Source organism: Panthera uncia, chromosome B4, assembly GCF_023721935.1.
Source record: "Panthera uncia isolate 11264 chromosome B4, Puncia_PCG_1.0, whole genome shotgun sequence".
Lineage (NCBI taxonomy): Eukaryota > Metazoa > Chordata > Mammalia > Carnivora > Felidae > Panthera > Panthera uncia.
In genome coordinates this window covers 116,567,831-116,584,020 of record NC_064809.1, presented here as the reverse complement: position 1 = coordinate 116,584,020, position 16,190 = coordinate 116,567,831, and the positions used below count along the sequence as shown (strand labels likewise).

Below are 16,190 nucleotides of genomic sequence, written 5' to 3'. Positions count from 1 at the left end.
TAATTTTAAAGATAACCCATCTAGAATTTTTATAGATTGTGAGGTAGGGATTAAGTTTAATGTTTTTTCCATATGGATATTCAGTTGACCCATACTAAAAAGACCATCCTTTCTGCACTACACAGCAAAATATAGTCTTTGTCATCTATCAGGTGACTCTACTCAACCTGTGAACTCTGTTCTGTTCCATTGACTTATCTGTCCATTGTTGGAACAAAACCACATGTCTAAATTCCCACAGTTTTTATAATATGCTTTATATATATATATATCTTTTATAATAGAACTGTTATTTAGCCGTGTGGTTGTTCAGCTTTGTTCTTCTTTGAAATTGCCATAGCTCTTCTTAGCTCTTTGCATTGCCGTCTAAATATTACAATCAGTGAAATCAAAATTTTGTGTCAATTTTCATATCAAAAAATCTGCTGGGATTTTGAATGGGATTATATTGAATCTATAGATGAGTTGGGGAAGAACATCTTTGTGTTAACTCTTCCAATCTATGAGCATGGTATTTACTTGGACTTCTATTTAATTTCTCTTAAACAGAGAAGTTAGTAGTTTCCAGTGAAAGGTCTTTTACATTACTTGTTAGATCAAGTTCCATGTTTTTTGATGCTTTCTGTATTATTATAAGTGGTATTTTTTCAAAATTTCATTTTCAATTTTTTTCTTGCTGATATACAGCAACACAACTGATCTCAGTGCAATAACATTATATTCAGAGGTGTTGTTAAATGAACCTATTAATTCTAATTGTTTTGGTTTTTCTACAATCATGTCATCTGAGTAATTAGTTTTCTTTCTTTCCAGCTTTCCCTTTTTATTTATTCTGCCTTCTTGTTATTTAAGAACTCCAGTGCAATGATGAATAAAAATGATGATGGTAGACATTGTCTTAATTCTTGGTTTCAAATGGAAAGCTTTCAAAATTTTACCTAATCACTGATTATACCTCACAAGTTTTCCTAGTTATATCTTTAACATCACTCAGGTCAAAAATTTTCTAATTTCTATTGTACCCTTTTTTGATTCATAAGTTATTTGAAAGTACATTGTTTAATTTCCAATAACAGATTTTCTCAGTACTGTTCTTTATTGATTTCTAGCTCAAATGCACTATAGTCAGAGAATATGCTATGAAATATTTCAGTCTTTTAAAACTTTGAGGTTTTTTTGTTTTATGGCCCAACATTATGGTCAATTTTGATTAATGTTCCAGTTCCAGTTGAAAAGAACATGTACAATAGGCAGAATTTTGACTCCTCCTTCACCTCCTCGTGTTAATTTGTGGATATGTTACATTATATGACAAAGGGACTTTGAAGATATAATGATTAAAATAGGGAGATCATCCTGAATTATCCAAATAGGCCTATCATCACATGAGCCCTTGAAAGCAGAACAAGGCAGAGTCAAAATGTGAGGACTCAGCAGTCTTTGCTGGCTTGAGGATGAAGACGGGCCAGGTGCAAAGCGTAAGAAATTGAATCCTGCCACAATCTTGAAGGTATTTGGATGTGGATTCTTCCCCAGAGACTTCCCCTACTGAATCCTTGATTTTGGTGTTCTGAGACCCTAAGCAGAGAACTCAGCCTGGGCCACGCTGTGCCCATACTTCTGACTCATGGAAACTGAAATAATAAATGGCTATTTTTGTTTAAGTAATCTCTGCATCCAATGTGGGGCTCAAACTCATGACCTGAGATCAAGAGTCACATGCTCTATGGACTGAGCCAGCGGTGCTCAATAGCTATTGTTTTAAGTTGTTTAAACAATAGCTATTGTTTTAAGTTGCTAAATTTATGGTTATTTGTTATGGTAGCAATAGAAAATTAAAGCAACATGCATTCTGTCTTTGTTGTAATGAGGTGTTCTATACATATCAGTTATCAACTGTTATACAGTAAAAGAAATATAAAACTTAGTTGCTTAAAACAACATAGGGAAGCATTGAGAATACATAAACAGCTCCTACAACTCAGTAAGAAAACAACCCCCCAAATGGGCAAAAGATTTAAACAAACAGTTCATAAAAGACAATATACAAATGCCCAGTAAGAACACCTCATCACACGTGTAGATGTGTCGACTCACCACTGCAGTCAAGAAACATTGGTATTCCGTCACCACAGATATCTTCCTTGAGCCTTCAGTCACACTCACTCACTCTCCCCCAGCAGTCTCCCCAACACTAGGTGACTACTAACCTATTTTCCATCTCTACAATTTTGTCATTTATAGTGTTACATAAATTGAATCACATAGTATAAGACCTTTTGAGATTGTCTTTTCACTCAGCATGATCTCTTGAGTTCCATACAAATTGTGCAATAGTCTGTATTTTTTTATTGCCAAGGATTCCGTGGTATGAATGGTTTAACCATTCACATATTAAGGGAGTCCCAGGCTTGTTCCATTCAACATGATGTCTGGGCCATTCATCCACATTGTTACATGAAACTGTAGATTACTTATTGCTATCTGATAGTCCACTATGTGCATTCTACATTTACCTATTCTCTGTTGACAGACATGTGAACTATATCCTAGGGGAGATATTATGAATAAAAACTATTACAGGCATCTACCAATGAAGCTAGTATTTTTTGGTGGATGTTTTCATGCTTCATGGGTAAATACCTGAATGGAATTGCTACATCATTTATTAATTTTTTCTTACTTTCATTTAAAATGAAAATAGAGGTGCCTGGGTGGCTCAGTCAGTTGTGTGTCTGACTTCGGCTCAGGTCATGATCTCACGGTTCGTGAGTTCAGGCCCCACATCGGGCCCTGTGCTGACAGCTCAGAGCCTGGAGCCTGTTTCAGATTCTGTCTCCCTCTCTCACTGCCCCTCCCCCACTGGTTTTCTGTCTCTCTGTCTCTCTCTCAAAAATAAAAGAATTTTAAATGAAAAGATTGTTTTTGAAAATAGATTAATACCCGTGAAAAATGTAATAGAGTGTAACCATTTAGATTGTTCACTTTACTGATAAGAAAAAATTTCAGTACGAAACTTGGCACATTGTTTTTCACCTGCTAAAATGTTATCATCTGGGCACATCTGAAATGCTGGCAGATAGGTGGGCTATAAGGGGTCTATTGGCCAGGGATCTTCATCACTGTCATAGAGGATTTGCGAGGACAGAAGGACAGTATAGGCTGGGAAGAGAGTGTGAACAAAAAGTGCATGGAGAAACACCATGTAGTTTAGGGAGGGAGTGAAGTTGGGAAACTCAAAGAAAGGGAACCAAGAGGCTGACAGAGGCCTTATTTCCCCTAGCTGGGCCTTGGTAGTTGTCCTGAGAACAGCAAGGAGCCACTGCGGGTTATTGAGCAAGAGATTTGTCACTTTAGTAGCTAGTGTCAGGGAAGGGAAGATTGCCCTGCCCTGGTTAGCCCTTAAGTCCTAGATACCTCTGTCCCTGAGGCTCGTGGCCCCCATGTAGTATCCACTATCCTCAAGCTATCAGGTATGGGTAGGTGGGGTGTCTGAAGATCAGGGATCAAGAAGGAAAACTGGTCCCTGCTACCCTCTGTCCCCTGCCCACCAGCCCCAAGCTGAATGTAATTGTCCTCGATGAGCCATCATCCTCGTCTTCACCCACCTCCAGGCAGACCCCCTTTCCTGTCCTGGGCAGCAGGCAGTGCTGGTAGCTGGCACAGTATTTGTGGCAGAGGTGGCACTTGGCAGCAAGTGAAACGAGAGGACCACAACCCCCAGCACGCCTACCCGCATAGGCCATGCCCAGGCTCTGAGGGTCCCACGATGCCTTGGTTTGCCTCACTCATGGAGGCAGCTGAAGACATCAGTGACCTCAGCTTCTACCAGAACAGCTTTAGCTCCAAGGAGACCCCCAGATGCCAGGCAGCCCTGGAGCAGAGTCCTGTCAAAAGAATAGCTAGCGCTGGAGATGGTCTGCACCTGAACCAGAGGAGTACCTGGGGAGGAGTGTCCAGGCTAGAAAAGCACCTGTGGGAGCTGTGCAGTCCATGGAGGAAACTTCCAGCTCTGGAACTGCTACATCATTTAGCATTCTACAGTACTACCAGATAGTATGCCAAATAGTCATTGTGCTGCAGTTCTAGTTGCTCCATTAGCGGGCTCACACTTGATGTCGTCAGCCTTCAACATTTTCAAATGCTTATTTGGATATTCCTTTTTTAAGGGCTTTTCAAGTTTTGTTAGTTTTCATTTGGGTTGTCTTTTTCTTACTGATTTGTGGGACTTTTAAATACATGTATCCAGAACATCTCCTGCCATTCTTTCATTCGTTTACTTTTTAGCAAGGTCTTTTTGATTTATACTTCTTAAATTGGTCAGTGCTTTTTGGATCCTATTTTTAAAATGTTTGCCAACTCTAAGGTCAAGATGTTACCTTTTTTTTTTTTTTTTTTTTTTTTTTTTGGAGCTTGACTTAACTTTCACATTTAGGTCAATGATCCACCTCAAATTAATTTTTTGTGCATAATAGGAGTTAGGGGTTAAGTTTTTCCTATGTAGAGATCTTATTTCTCTGACACTTTTTTTGTTTTTGTTTTTTTTTACTTGGCAATGACTAGCTTGTATTTGCTGAAATAGCATAATGGGCGTGTAGGACCAGCCAACTGAACTTCAGAAGCATAAAACTACACTGCATGTCTGGGTCTGTATTTGTGAATACCTTCAATGACTCTAACAGAAGTGTTAAAAGGCTTTGTGATGTGCTGAACACAATACCATGTGGTTCTGTTGATGCTTGGGTGAGAGAATATTTTATTGTATCTGAAATCCCACTGGGGAACTTTCTTCTAAGGCATGTTTTTTATAGTTGACACAGCGTTACATTAGTTTTAGATGTACAACACAAGTCCATATGTATGCTAAGTTAGCTCAAGTGTAGCTACTGTCTGTCATCATACAACACTATTACAATGTCACTGACTATTCCCTATATTTGTTATTTTTTAAAAAATGTTTATTGGGGCGCCTGCGTGGCTCAGTCGATTGAGCGTCAGACTTTGGCTCAGGTCATGATCTCACCGTTCGTGCGTTCGAGCCCTGTGTTGGGCTCTATGCTGACACCTCGGAGCCTGGAGCCTGCTTCAGATTCTGTGTCTCCCTCTTTCTCTGCCCCTCCCCTTCTCGTTCTCTTTCTCTGTCTCTCAAAAATAAACATTAAAAAAAAATTTTTTTAAGCGTTTATTTTGAGAGAGAGAGAGAGAGAGCACGTGAGTGAGCAGGGGAGGGGCAGATAGGGAGAGAGCGAATCCCAAGCAGTCTCTGCACTGACAGCATGGAGCCCAACATGGGGCTCGATCCCACAAACCATGATATCATGACCTGAGCTGAAATCAAGAGTTGGATGCTTAACCGACTGAGCCACCAAGTGCCCCCTCTATATTTATTTTTAAAAACCATCCTTTCACTGACAAATGCATGAATGAATTATGAAGTGATACATATATTTCTGCTGCAATTGCCATATCCATATTATCTCAAAATTCTTGTTACCTTTTCAGTTACCTAGCTCATAATTTTATGACTGGTTAGTAATTTTTTTAGAAGTAATTTCTGTCCCCATTGTGGGGCTCAAACTCACAACCCTGAGATCAAGAGTCACAAACTCTACTGAGATAGCCAGGTGCCTCTGGTTAGTCATTCTTTAAATTATTTCTGTTCAAATAACTGATGTCATTTCTGCCTCCTGACTAGAATCCGGTATGCTGACAAAGGGCTAGTATCCAGAACATTTAAGAACTACAAATCGGGGCGCCTGGGTGGCTCCGTCGGTTAAGCGTCTGACTTCGGCTCAGGTCACGATCTCACGGTTCGTGGGTTCGAGCCCCGCGTCGGGCTCTGTGCTGACAGCTCAGAGCCTGGAGCCTGTTTCAGATTCTGTGTCTCCTTCTCTCTGTGACCCTCCCCCATTCATGCTCTGTCTCTCTCTGTCTCAAAAATAAATAAACATTAAAAAAAAAAATTAAAGAACTACAAATCAATATGAAAGTTGTCATTGGCACATAAGCAGACTCTATAACCCAATAGACAGAAATACATATATATGTATCCACCAAAGGATACAAAGAAATGTTCATGGCAGCATTTTTTGGTAATAGCCAAAACCTTGGAACAACCCAAATACCCATTAAAAGTTAAATGGATAAATTATACTATATCCATACAATTAAATGCAACATACCAATGACAATAAACAACCTACCACTACATATAATTATATGGATTAATCTCACAATGTTAAGTGAAATCCAAAGGAGTACATATAATTAATGTATGACTTTATTTACAAAGCAACAACAAAAAAATCCATGTTGTTAGCACAGTGGTTACTCTAGGTGGGGTGTTGGGGAGGCATAGAAACTAGAAGGGAGAGGAGTCTGGGGCGGGGGGGGGATTGGTAATACTGTTTCTTGAACTGTGTGGGGCTGTATAGTCTCATTTTAGGCACAAACCAAAGCCCTTCCTTAACATATTGCCAAGTCTCAAGCCACTGCGCACTATTCTTAGAACTATCTACACTTCTGCTCCTGCCATAACACTGAAATTTTCACCAAAGTCATCTGATGGTAAATTTAGTAGACATCATTTCTCTGCCCATATTTACTCCACATTACTATGGACCTACTCTTCTTAAAATGCTCTCTTCAGATTCTTAAATCAAACTGAACATTGCTGGAGGGGTGAACACTGGGTGTTATATGTAAGTGATGAATCACTAAATTCTCCTGAAACGATTACTACACTATATGTTAACTAACTTGGATTTAAATAAAAATTTTAAAAAATGCTCTTTTCAGTGACAACTGCATGCTCCTAGTCTTCCTTCATCATTCATTCCATTCCTTAAATATGGATAATCATCCTTAGCTCTTTCACACTTCCACATCTGTGGATATTACATTCCCATCACTTGGAATTTATCACTTTCTTTTCTTTTAAAAATTTTTTTAGCATTTATTCAATTTTGAAAGACGAAGAGAGACAGAGCATGAGCAGGGGTGACGCAGACATAGGATCTGAAGCAGGCTCCAGACTCTGAGCTGTCGGCACAAAGCCCAACGCGGGACTCGAACTCACAGACCAAGAGATCATTACCTGAGCCAAAGTCGGACGCTCAACCGACCGAGCCACCCAGGTGCCCCAGAATTTATCACTTTCTATGGACCCCCAACTATTCCTAATTTCTCTAAGCTTCAGATCCTAACTGCCAACAGATGATCTTCATCTAGATTTATTCCTATAGTATCTGAGTGCTTACTACGTGTCAAGTATTGTGTTAGATGCTAGTATTTCTCATAGGGTTATCAAATTCAGTATATTCAAACCCAAAATCTATCTTCTTCCTATATTTAGTATTCTTTTAGAATTCTTTCAGTGACTGGCACCACCTTCCACTAGGCCAACCAAGTAAAACATTTCTAGGTAATTTTAGTCCTCTCTGACCATCTTATTAATCAAGTCTATTGAATTTACCTCTGAGTGATAAATCTACTTCTCTCTCCAGCCTTATTGCTATTCATTCATTTAATTTTATAATCAATTTTTGGAATGATGAACATATGAAACTGAACAAAGAAAACGTCAATATGAATTCCAAAGCAGTATTTAACAGTCTCCAAATGACCAAGTTAAATATTCATATAACTTGTCAGTTTAAGACAGTTGTGGTAGCCAAACCATACAGGATGCACCCTAATCACCCCTGCCTCTTGGTCCTCACTCTTTTGTTAATACTTTCTCTGTATTTTCACTTCTCTGTAAGACCAACAGAATATATAGAAAAAAGTGATGGTGTGTCATTTCCAAGACTAGGTTATGTTAATACTGTGGTTTCAATCATGGGTGCACCGTCTCTCTTGGATTGCTGTGGGAGAAGTCAGCGGCCACAGCATGAGGGCACTCAGGTAACCTTTGATGTCTTCACCCAACAGCTGGAGGAACTCAGTAAGGAACCTCAGGCCTACCCACTATCCTGTGAGCTTGAGTAAGATTCTGCCCTAATCAAGCTTTTAGATGATACTGCAGCTCTAACTACAAAGTCATGAAACCACACAACCAAGTCACTCCCTGATTTCTGACCCATACAAATGGCAAAAATTGTCTTAAGTTGCTAAGTCTTGAGGTTACATACTAACAGACAACTTATTTCTTCTAATTAAGCCATAACCATGATATGCTAATTTCTGTTACTAAGACAAAACAGATACATTTTACACTGCCTCACAATTTCAAATTATTCAGTCACAAGATCAATATTTTAAATCCTGGACAATAAAGTCCATAGTGATTTAGTATAAAAACATTTGATTAGAATTCTATTTTCTTAGGGGCACCTGGGTGGCTCAGTGAGTTAAGCTTCCAACTTTGGCTCAGGTCATGATCTTGCAGTCTGTGAGTTCAAGTCCCACGTCGGGCTCTGTGCCGACAGCTCAGAGCCTGGAGCCTGCTTTGGATTCTGTGTCTCCCTCTCTCTCTGCCCTACCACTCTTGCACTCTCTCTCTCTCTCTCTCAAAAAATAAACATTAAAAATAATGAAAAAAAAAAAAAGAATTGTATTTTCATAATTTATTCCCAATAAGCTCTGACAAATTTTTGGTCCTTTGACTTACAAAGGTTAAACATTACTAATGTCCTTCAATTAGGTAAAGAAAATAGGCAACAATAAATATTGAAACTGCTGATAAACCTATATTGCTATTAGTTGAAACAGTCAAATGGTTTTTTTTCTTCTTTTTTAAAACTACTTTTCAGGGCTCCAGAGTGGTTCAGTTGGTTAAGCAGCTGGCTTTGGCTCAGGTCATGATCTTGTGGTTTGTGAGTTTGAGCCCCGCATCAGGCTCTGTGCTGACAGCTCAGAGGCTGGAGCCTGCTTCAGATTCTATGTCTCCCTCTCTCTCTGCCCCTCTCCCGCTCATGCTGTCTCTCTCAAAAAAAAAAAAAAAAAAAAAAAAAAAAAAAAAAAAAAAAAAAAAAAATTAAAACATTAAAAAAAAAACTACTTCTCATAAGAGTGCCTAAGACAAGTTCAAAGACATTTCTAAAACTGCATCCTGCAAGCCAAAAATTATACCCGACACAGAGGCATCAAATAAATATTTGCTGAAGTAGGTGATAAAATTTTATAATCAATTTAAAAATACTGTGAATGTTGGGGCGCCTGGGTGGCTCAGTTGGCTAAGCATCTGACTTCGGCTCAGGTCATGATCTCATGGTTCATGAGTTCCAGCCCTGCATCAGGCTCTGTGCTGACAGCTCAGAGCCTGGAGCCTGCTTCAGATTCTGTGTCTCCCTCTCTCTCTCAAAAATAAATAAACATTAAACAACAACAACAAAAAAACCCACTGTACATGTAGCATAAATGCCATCAAATGTCAGTTAAACTCACGATTCTATACCAGAACAAAACAGAATTGATCTGTTGGGAGTCACCCTGCACTCAAAACTTGGGGGTCTCCTTCTCTACCTCCTTCCCAAATCTTTGTGAGAGGAAGATGGTATATAAACTTTGAAAAGCACTCTGTGACTGCTAATTCAAGGTGAAAGACTGATCAAGTTGCCACTTTCTGTTGAGACTCTATTACTGAAGGGAATTTAAAAATGTTTACAATGATGAAAACCGGGAGAAGTGAGATGTCAAAGACAATATATTTCAAAACCCAGTATGAAAATGGAAAAGATTAAGAAATAGAAAATCTTCAACAAAAAAGGCAAAAATATGCAATGGGAAAAAGTCTCAACAAATAGTGCTGGGAAAACGGGATAGTCATATGCAAAAGAATAAAACTGGACCACTTTCTTACCCTGTACATAAACTCAAAATGGATTAAGGACCTAACTGTGAAACCTGAAGCCATAAAAATCCTAGAAGAGAGCACAAGCAGTAATTTCACTGACATCAGCCACAGAAACACTTTTCTAGGTGTCTCCTGAGGCAAGGGAAACAAAAGCAAAAATAAACTATTGGGACAACAAAATAAAAAGCTTCTGCACAACAGAAGAAACAATCAACAAAAGACAACCTACTGATAGAAGATATTTGCAAATGACATTACCTGATAAAGGGTTAGCATCAAAAATATATAAAGAGCTTATACAACTCATTATGAAAAAAACCAAGTAATCGAATTAAAAATGGGCAGAAGACGTGAACAGACATCTCTTCAAAGACATAGACAACAGACACATGAAAAGATGTTCATCATCACTCACTCATCATCACAGAAAGGCATCCCAAACCACAATGATAGCACTTCACACCTGTCTGAATGGCTAAATCAAAAAACTCAGTGGGGTGCCTGAGCAGCTCAGTTGGTTGAGTGTCTGACTCTTTTTTTTTTTTTTTAATTTTTTAACGTTTATTTATTTTTGAGACAGAGAGAGACAGAGCATGAATGGGGGAGGGTCAGAGAGGGAGACACAGAATCGGAAGCAGGCTCCAGGCTCTGAGCTGTCAGCACAGAGCCCGACGCGGGGCTCGAACTCACGGACCGTGAGATCATGACCTGAGCCGAAGTCGGATGCTTAACCGACCAAGCCACCCAGGCGCCCCATCTGACTCTTGATTTTACCTTAGATCATGATCTCACAGTTTGTGGGTTCATGAGTTTGAGCCCCAGGTGGGGCTGCAGTGACAGTGCAGAGTCTGCTTGGGATTCATTCTTTCCACCTCTCACTCCTTGCCCCTTCCCTGTTAGTGCTGTCTCTCTCAAAATAAATAAACTTAAAGGGTAGAGGGAGAGAATCTTAATCGGGCTCCACGCTCAGCTCAGCACAGAGCCCAATGTGGGGCTCAATCATGACCAAGAGATCATGACCTGAGCTGAAATCAAGAGTTGGACACTTAACCAACTGAGCACCCAGGCACCCCACAACATGACTTACAATAGTCAAATTATGGAATCAGCCCAAGTGTCCACTGATACATAAATGGATAAAGATGATGTGGTGTGTATATATATGTAGTGTGTGCACACGCACACATACACACTGGAATATTATTCAACTATAGAAAAGAATGAAATCTTAACATTTGCAACAAATGGATGGATCTAGAGTATAATGCTATGTCAAAGTAAAAAATGTGAAAAAAGTGAATGTCAAAAAATGCTAAATGAAAGTCAAAGATAAATACCATAGGATTTCATTCATATGTGGAATTTAGGAAATCAACAAGGGAAAAATAAACCAAAAATTAGACTCTTAACCACAGAGAACAAGCAGATGGTTCCCAGAGTGGGTGGGTAGGGGATGGGTGAAATAGGTGAAAGGAATTAAGAGTACACTGATATTTCCCAAGCAGGCTCCACGCTGTCAGCACAGAGCCTGACATGGGGCTCAACCCTACAAAGCGCAAGATCATGACCTGAGCTAAAATCAAGTTGGATGCTTAACTGAGCCACCCAGGAACTCCATGAGTAAACTTATCTTGATGACCACTGAGAAGGCATAAAACTATCAAATCACTATATTGTACACCTCAAACTATTAACTATACCATAATTAAAATTTAAAAAAAAAAGAAAAGAAAAGAAAATGTGGGTGCCTGGGTGGTTCAGTCAGTTAAGTGTCCAACTTTTGGCTCAGGTCATGCTCTTATGGTTCGTGGGTTCGAGTCCCGTGTCAGGCTCTGTGCTGACGGCTCAGAGCCTGGAGCCTCTTCAGATTCTGTGTCTCCCTCTTTCTCTGCCCCTCCCCTGCTCTCTCTCTTTCAAAACTAAATATTGGGGCACCTAGGTGACTCAGTCAGTTAAGCATCCCACTTTGGCTGAAATCATGATCTCGCAGTTTATGGGTTTGAGCCCATCAGACTCTGCTGACGGCTCAGAGCCTGGAGCCTGCTTCAGATTCTGCATCTCCTTCTCTCTCTACTCCTCCCCCACTTGTGCACTCTCTCTCAAAAATAATAAACAATTAATTTAAAAAAATGTGGGCCCCTGGGTGGTTCAGGTGGTTAAGCATCTGACTTCCGCTCAGGTCATGATCTCAGTTCATGAGTTTGAGCCCCACACTGATGGTACAGAGCTTGCTTGGAATTCTGTCTCCCTCTCTCTGCCTCTTTCATGCTCTCCTTCTCCAAAATAAATAAATAAACTTAAAAAAAAACAGAAGGGGTGTCTGGGTGGCTCAGTCTTGGTTAAGTGTCAGACTCTGGCTCAGGTTGTGGTCTCACAGTCGTGACTGAGCCCACACTATCAGTGTGGAGCCTGCTTGGGATTGTCTCTCTTTCCCTCCACCCCACCCATCCTCGCTTTCTCTCTCTCAAACTAAATACATAAAACCTAAAAAAAACAAAAAACAAGAAAATGAAACTTAAAAAATGGGGTGTGCAAATAAATATAAATCAGAAAATATGTAAGGAAATTAATATAATTTAATCGCAAGAGTTACTTTGAAGTCTTTTATTTAAAAAAAGTCTTTTATTTGAAGTCTTAAGTTTATTTAAGTAATCTGTACATTCAACGTGGAGCTTGAGCTCACAACCCCTGAGATCGAGTCACATGCAATTCCAACTGAGCCAGTCAGGCACCCCTGAGATCTTTGTTTTAAATTTAAGGAGAAAGTGCAATTAAAAGTTGGTATACAATTCATGATAAGATAAGGTGATACTGATCAATGTATTTTAAGGTACTATGATTATGATGCCAAACTAAAAATAATTTTCAGCAAACTTTGGACTTTGAATATTCTATTATTTATGAAGAACGCTTGGTCTTCAGTATAAACAACCATACTGCACCATAATTACATAATGTGATAAATCACTACAACAGCAAGCATATTACAATATATAAATGTATAAAAATAACACATACACATTAAATTTATACAATGTATTATGTCAAATTTATTTTTTTTAAAGTAAAAGGGAATGAAACTTAAATGGCTGCAGAGAAAGATTAAAACTAGAAGTGAAGCTTAAAGAATCCCTAATGAAGTTTGCAACTTAGAGGCACCAAAACTGTAGAAGAAGCAAGGCTGAACAAGAAAAACTGGTATACAGTGTGTATGTAGAGTGTTAGTCTTTCATATCCCCTCTGCCATATTATATGTAATCAGACCAATTATCATATGTAATCACATCCCGGCTGTTCAAACTTCAGCAAATTTCTTAACCCCTCTGAGCATTAATTTCTTCATTTGTAATGAGAGAGTAAGAAAATATCTACTTCATAGGATTACCATAAGGATTAAGTCAATATCTATCAAGTGCATAAAACAGTATCTAGCACATGGTATGCATCTAATAAGCATGGTAAGCCTTTAATGCTATGTACTAATTATAGTATGTATATGTATGTGTGTGTATTACTTTAAAAATCACTAAATAAAATCACCTTTGGGGAACACATAAATGGAGAGAGAACTTTCATCTTATGGTCACAGCTCCATGCTAACTACACCTTGGCAACATCTTTGCTTCATCTCAAAGCAAGACTAACAATGAGTGTCAGAAATTAAGTACTAAGAAAAGGATGTTATATTGTTCTATATCACTATATTGTAGAGTTGGGGAGGTGCCTCTGGAAGCTTCCCTGTATCATTCTGTGAGTGTAATGGCTATACACTGCTTACCCGTGAACAAATGAGGAGCTGATTATGAAATGATTAGAAGCAAAACATTAAGGAGCAAACTGAAACAAGAACTAAAACTCGACAATCCATAAACATCACATAAGAAATGTTATCAGGCATCTTATAGTTTGTGCTATCTAAAAAGCATTTACTACAATGACAAAACTAGAGGTTAATTACTTTTTTATTATTGAATTATATTGTAAAGTCTACATCTACAATTTAATCAGGAAGAAATGCTTTGCATTTACATCAAGGACACATTTATTCTAGTGGAATAAAACAGACACAGACAAAAGACCAAGTACACATAAAAAAAAAAAAAAAAAAAAAAAAAAAGACTAAATATTTTACCTGGTCCTACTTTTTACTATTTTGGACCATACCTTTCCTATTAGAAAACTGATCTTACACACATATAAGTTTGATTATCTTCCCATATTTTTAATCATTAAATGTAGTTTCTCACAATTTCTAATAAAAAAAAGATTGAAAACTATATGGGAAGCAAAGTTTAGAAACAAGAAAAACTAGACTGCTATTACTGTACTGTAGAAAAGATGAGTAAAATGTGCCCCCTCTGTGGCTCATTTCAAAGAAACACTTTTACTCAAAGAGGCAAGCATTTCTGATCTAGGAGTAAGTTTTCCACTCCCCTGTGGGACCAAACCTACCAAATGTTTCCGATCAACTGTAAAGTAAGTGAAAAATGTCTACAAAATATTTAGAAGCTAAATATCAGAATACAGCTAATGAAATCAAAATTGTGTGGTCTAAATATACATATTAAGCTTTTTACTTTAAAAGTATCTTTTTATTCCAGATGATATTTAAAATAACTTACAACTTTAGTGTGCTTTATGGTCAATGACTGTGAAGTTGAAATTGAAATGAATTTTTGTTTTACTTGATTCTACTAAAATTTCAATTACCTATTATTTTACTTAACCAAGTTATACATGAGGTAAGTTTTAGCTAAAAAATAAAATAAATCAACCACAAAGATAAGTTAACCATTTCAAGAGTATACAAAAATCATAATGCCCACTTCATATTCAAAGTTTACAAATTTATGTATTAACTACTTTGTATCTAAGAAAAGTTTACTATGTCATTTCAAAGTAAATACTTTCTGCACTTAAATCAAATTTTGTTGGGAAATAATTGGGCAAAAAAAAACCAGGCAAATTTTGTTTTTGGTTAACAGAAGACAATGCAATAATAAACCCAAATGGAACCTAAGACCAGTGTTTAAAGTTTCTAACTTCTAAACAGACACACACTTATTTATCTAAGAAATATTTGGACAGAATGTCTCGCTGTAAATAAAAAGTACAGGTTTCCAATTACAGCCTTATAGCTAGCTAAACAGTTTCTAAAAACATGTACAGCCAGCTAACAGTTCTCTAAAACGTGTATGTTGCGCTAAAGATCCCTGCTAAAATATCAACAGCATTTAAATGGGTCTTACTGAAGTAGGACATTCATGATACTAGAAATCTTTTAAAAAGTGAGTACAATAGGGCTATAATAATTACTATTAATAAAAGTTACAGAAGAGATTATTGCTGTATGTTCCCCCATAAACACATCAAACCTATGGCAATTACAAAAAGTACAACCCAAGTTATGTTTTTTCTTACCGAATTTCATGTTTCACATATCTCTAAAGTTTTTATACAGCAGAGAATTCTTAAAATCTTTTCTGTAAGAATTCAAAGTATTTAAATGTGTAGCTTCACATTACACTATCATGTTTTGCCCTTCTTGTTTCCCAAATACACAAAAACAATATACATTTTTCTCAAAAGTGAAATAAGATGTCCACATTAAAAAAATAAAGCCTACAAAAAAGTTCCAGAGCTAAAAAAGATTATTATATGGCACGAGGTGATCTCCTACTAGTCCAAAGTCCAAAACATTTAAATGAAGTCCATTTATATATCCTGCTTTGCTTTTCAATGGAATACCACATTTATTCAGGTGAAATCACATTATTTTTAGTTCTCAAGTCAACAAGTATACACAAATTTTTTTTATACAGTTATTAGAAAAAATAAGGAGACCAAATTGAGTGTGTGCCAAAGAGATATCATTCAGTTGGATTTTACAGAGCTATTAGAAAGAAAATTAATGAATGGATTTCCTTGGTTGGTTTCCATAGCTTGATAGACCAAAAACAAAAAAATGGCCACAATAACAAACAGCAAAATTTTTATCCACATGGGAATAGAGCGTCCCTTTTTTGTCTTTTCTGACTTGACATCTGCCAAGGGAACATATTTAGGAACATATTTAGATGAAAAAGATTCTTCCATCCTGAAATCACTGAGTTCTAATGGCCGGCCGGCAGCCCCTTTGATTGGTCTGCGGCAACTAGCACTGTTGGGAGTAAAAGCAGGAAGAAAAAAATAAATTTAGATAAAAGTCATGATTCTGATATGTAATATAAAATCTCATTACCACTTCCTAATTTCAAACACATTTCTTGAGATAATAGTAGAAAACAGTCATATGTAAACAGTGAGGTCAGTCAGCCTATTTAAAATTTCTGTACATTTTTCATTTAAAATGTTGGATGTTCATTCTATTAGAAAATATTCAGAACACTGATAT

At 37.6% G+C, this 16,190-nt stretch overlaps 1 protein-coding gene across 5 annotated transcripts in view; it reads right to left on the bottom strand.

Annotated features, from left to right (window-relative positions):
* Positions 1–820: 820 nt before the first annotated feature.
* Positions 821–16,190, bottom strand: part of TMPO (thymopoietin) — a 43,582-nt gene continuing 28,212 nt past the window's right edge. For all 5 annotated transcript variants that reach the window (XM_049626121.1, XM_049626122.1, XM_049626123.1 and 2 more), the window contains one exon: positions 821–15,956. In XM_049626121.1, coding sequence (XP_049482078.1) covers positions 15,671–15,956 — 286 coding nt within the window. In that variant the 3' untranslated portion in view covers positions 821–15,670. The remainder of the gene's footprint in view (positions 15,957–16,190) is intronic.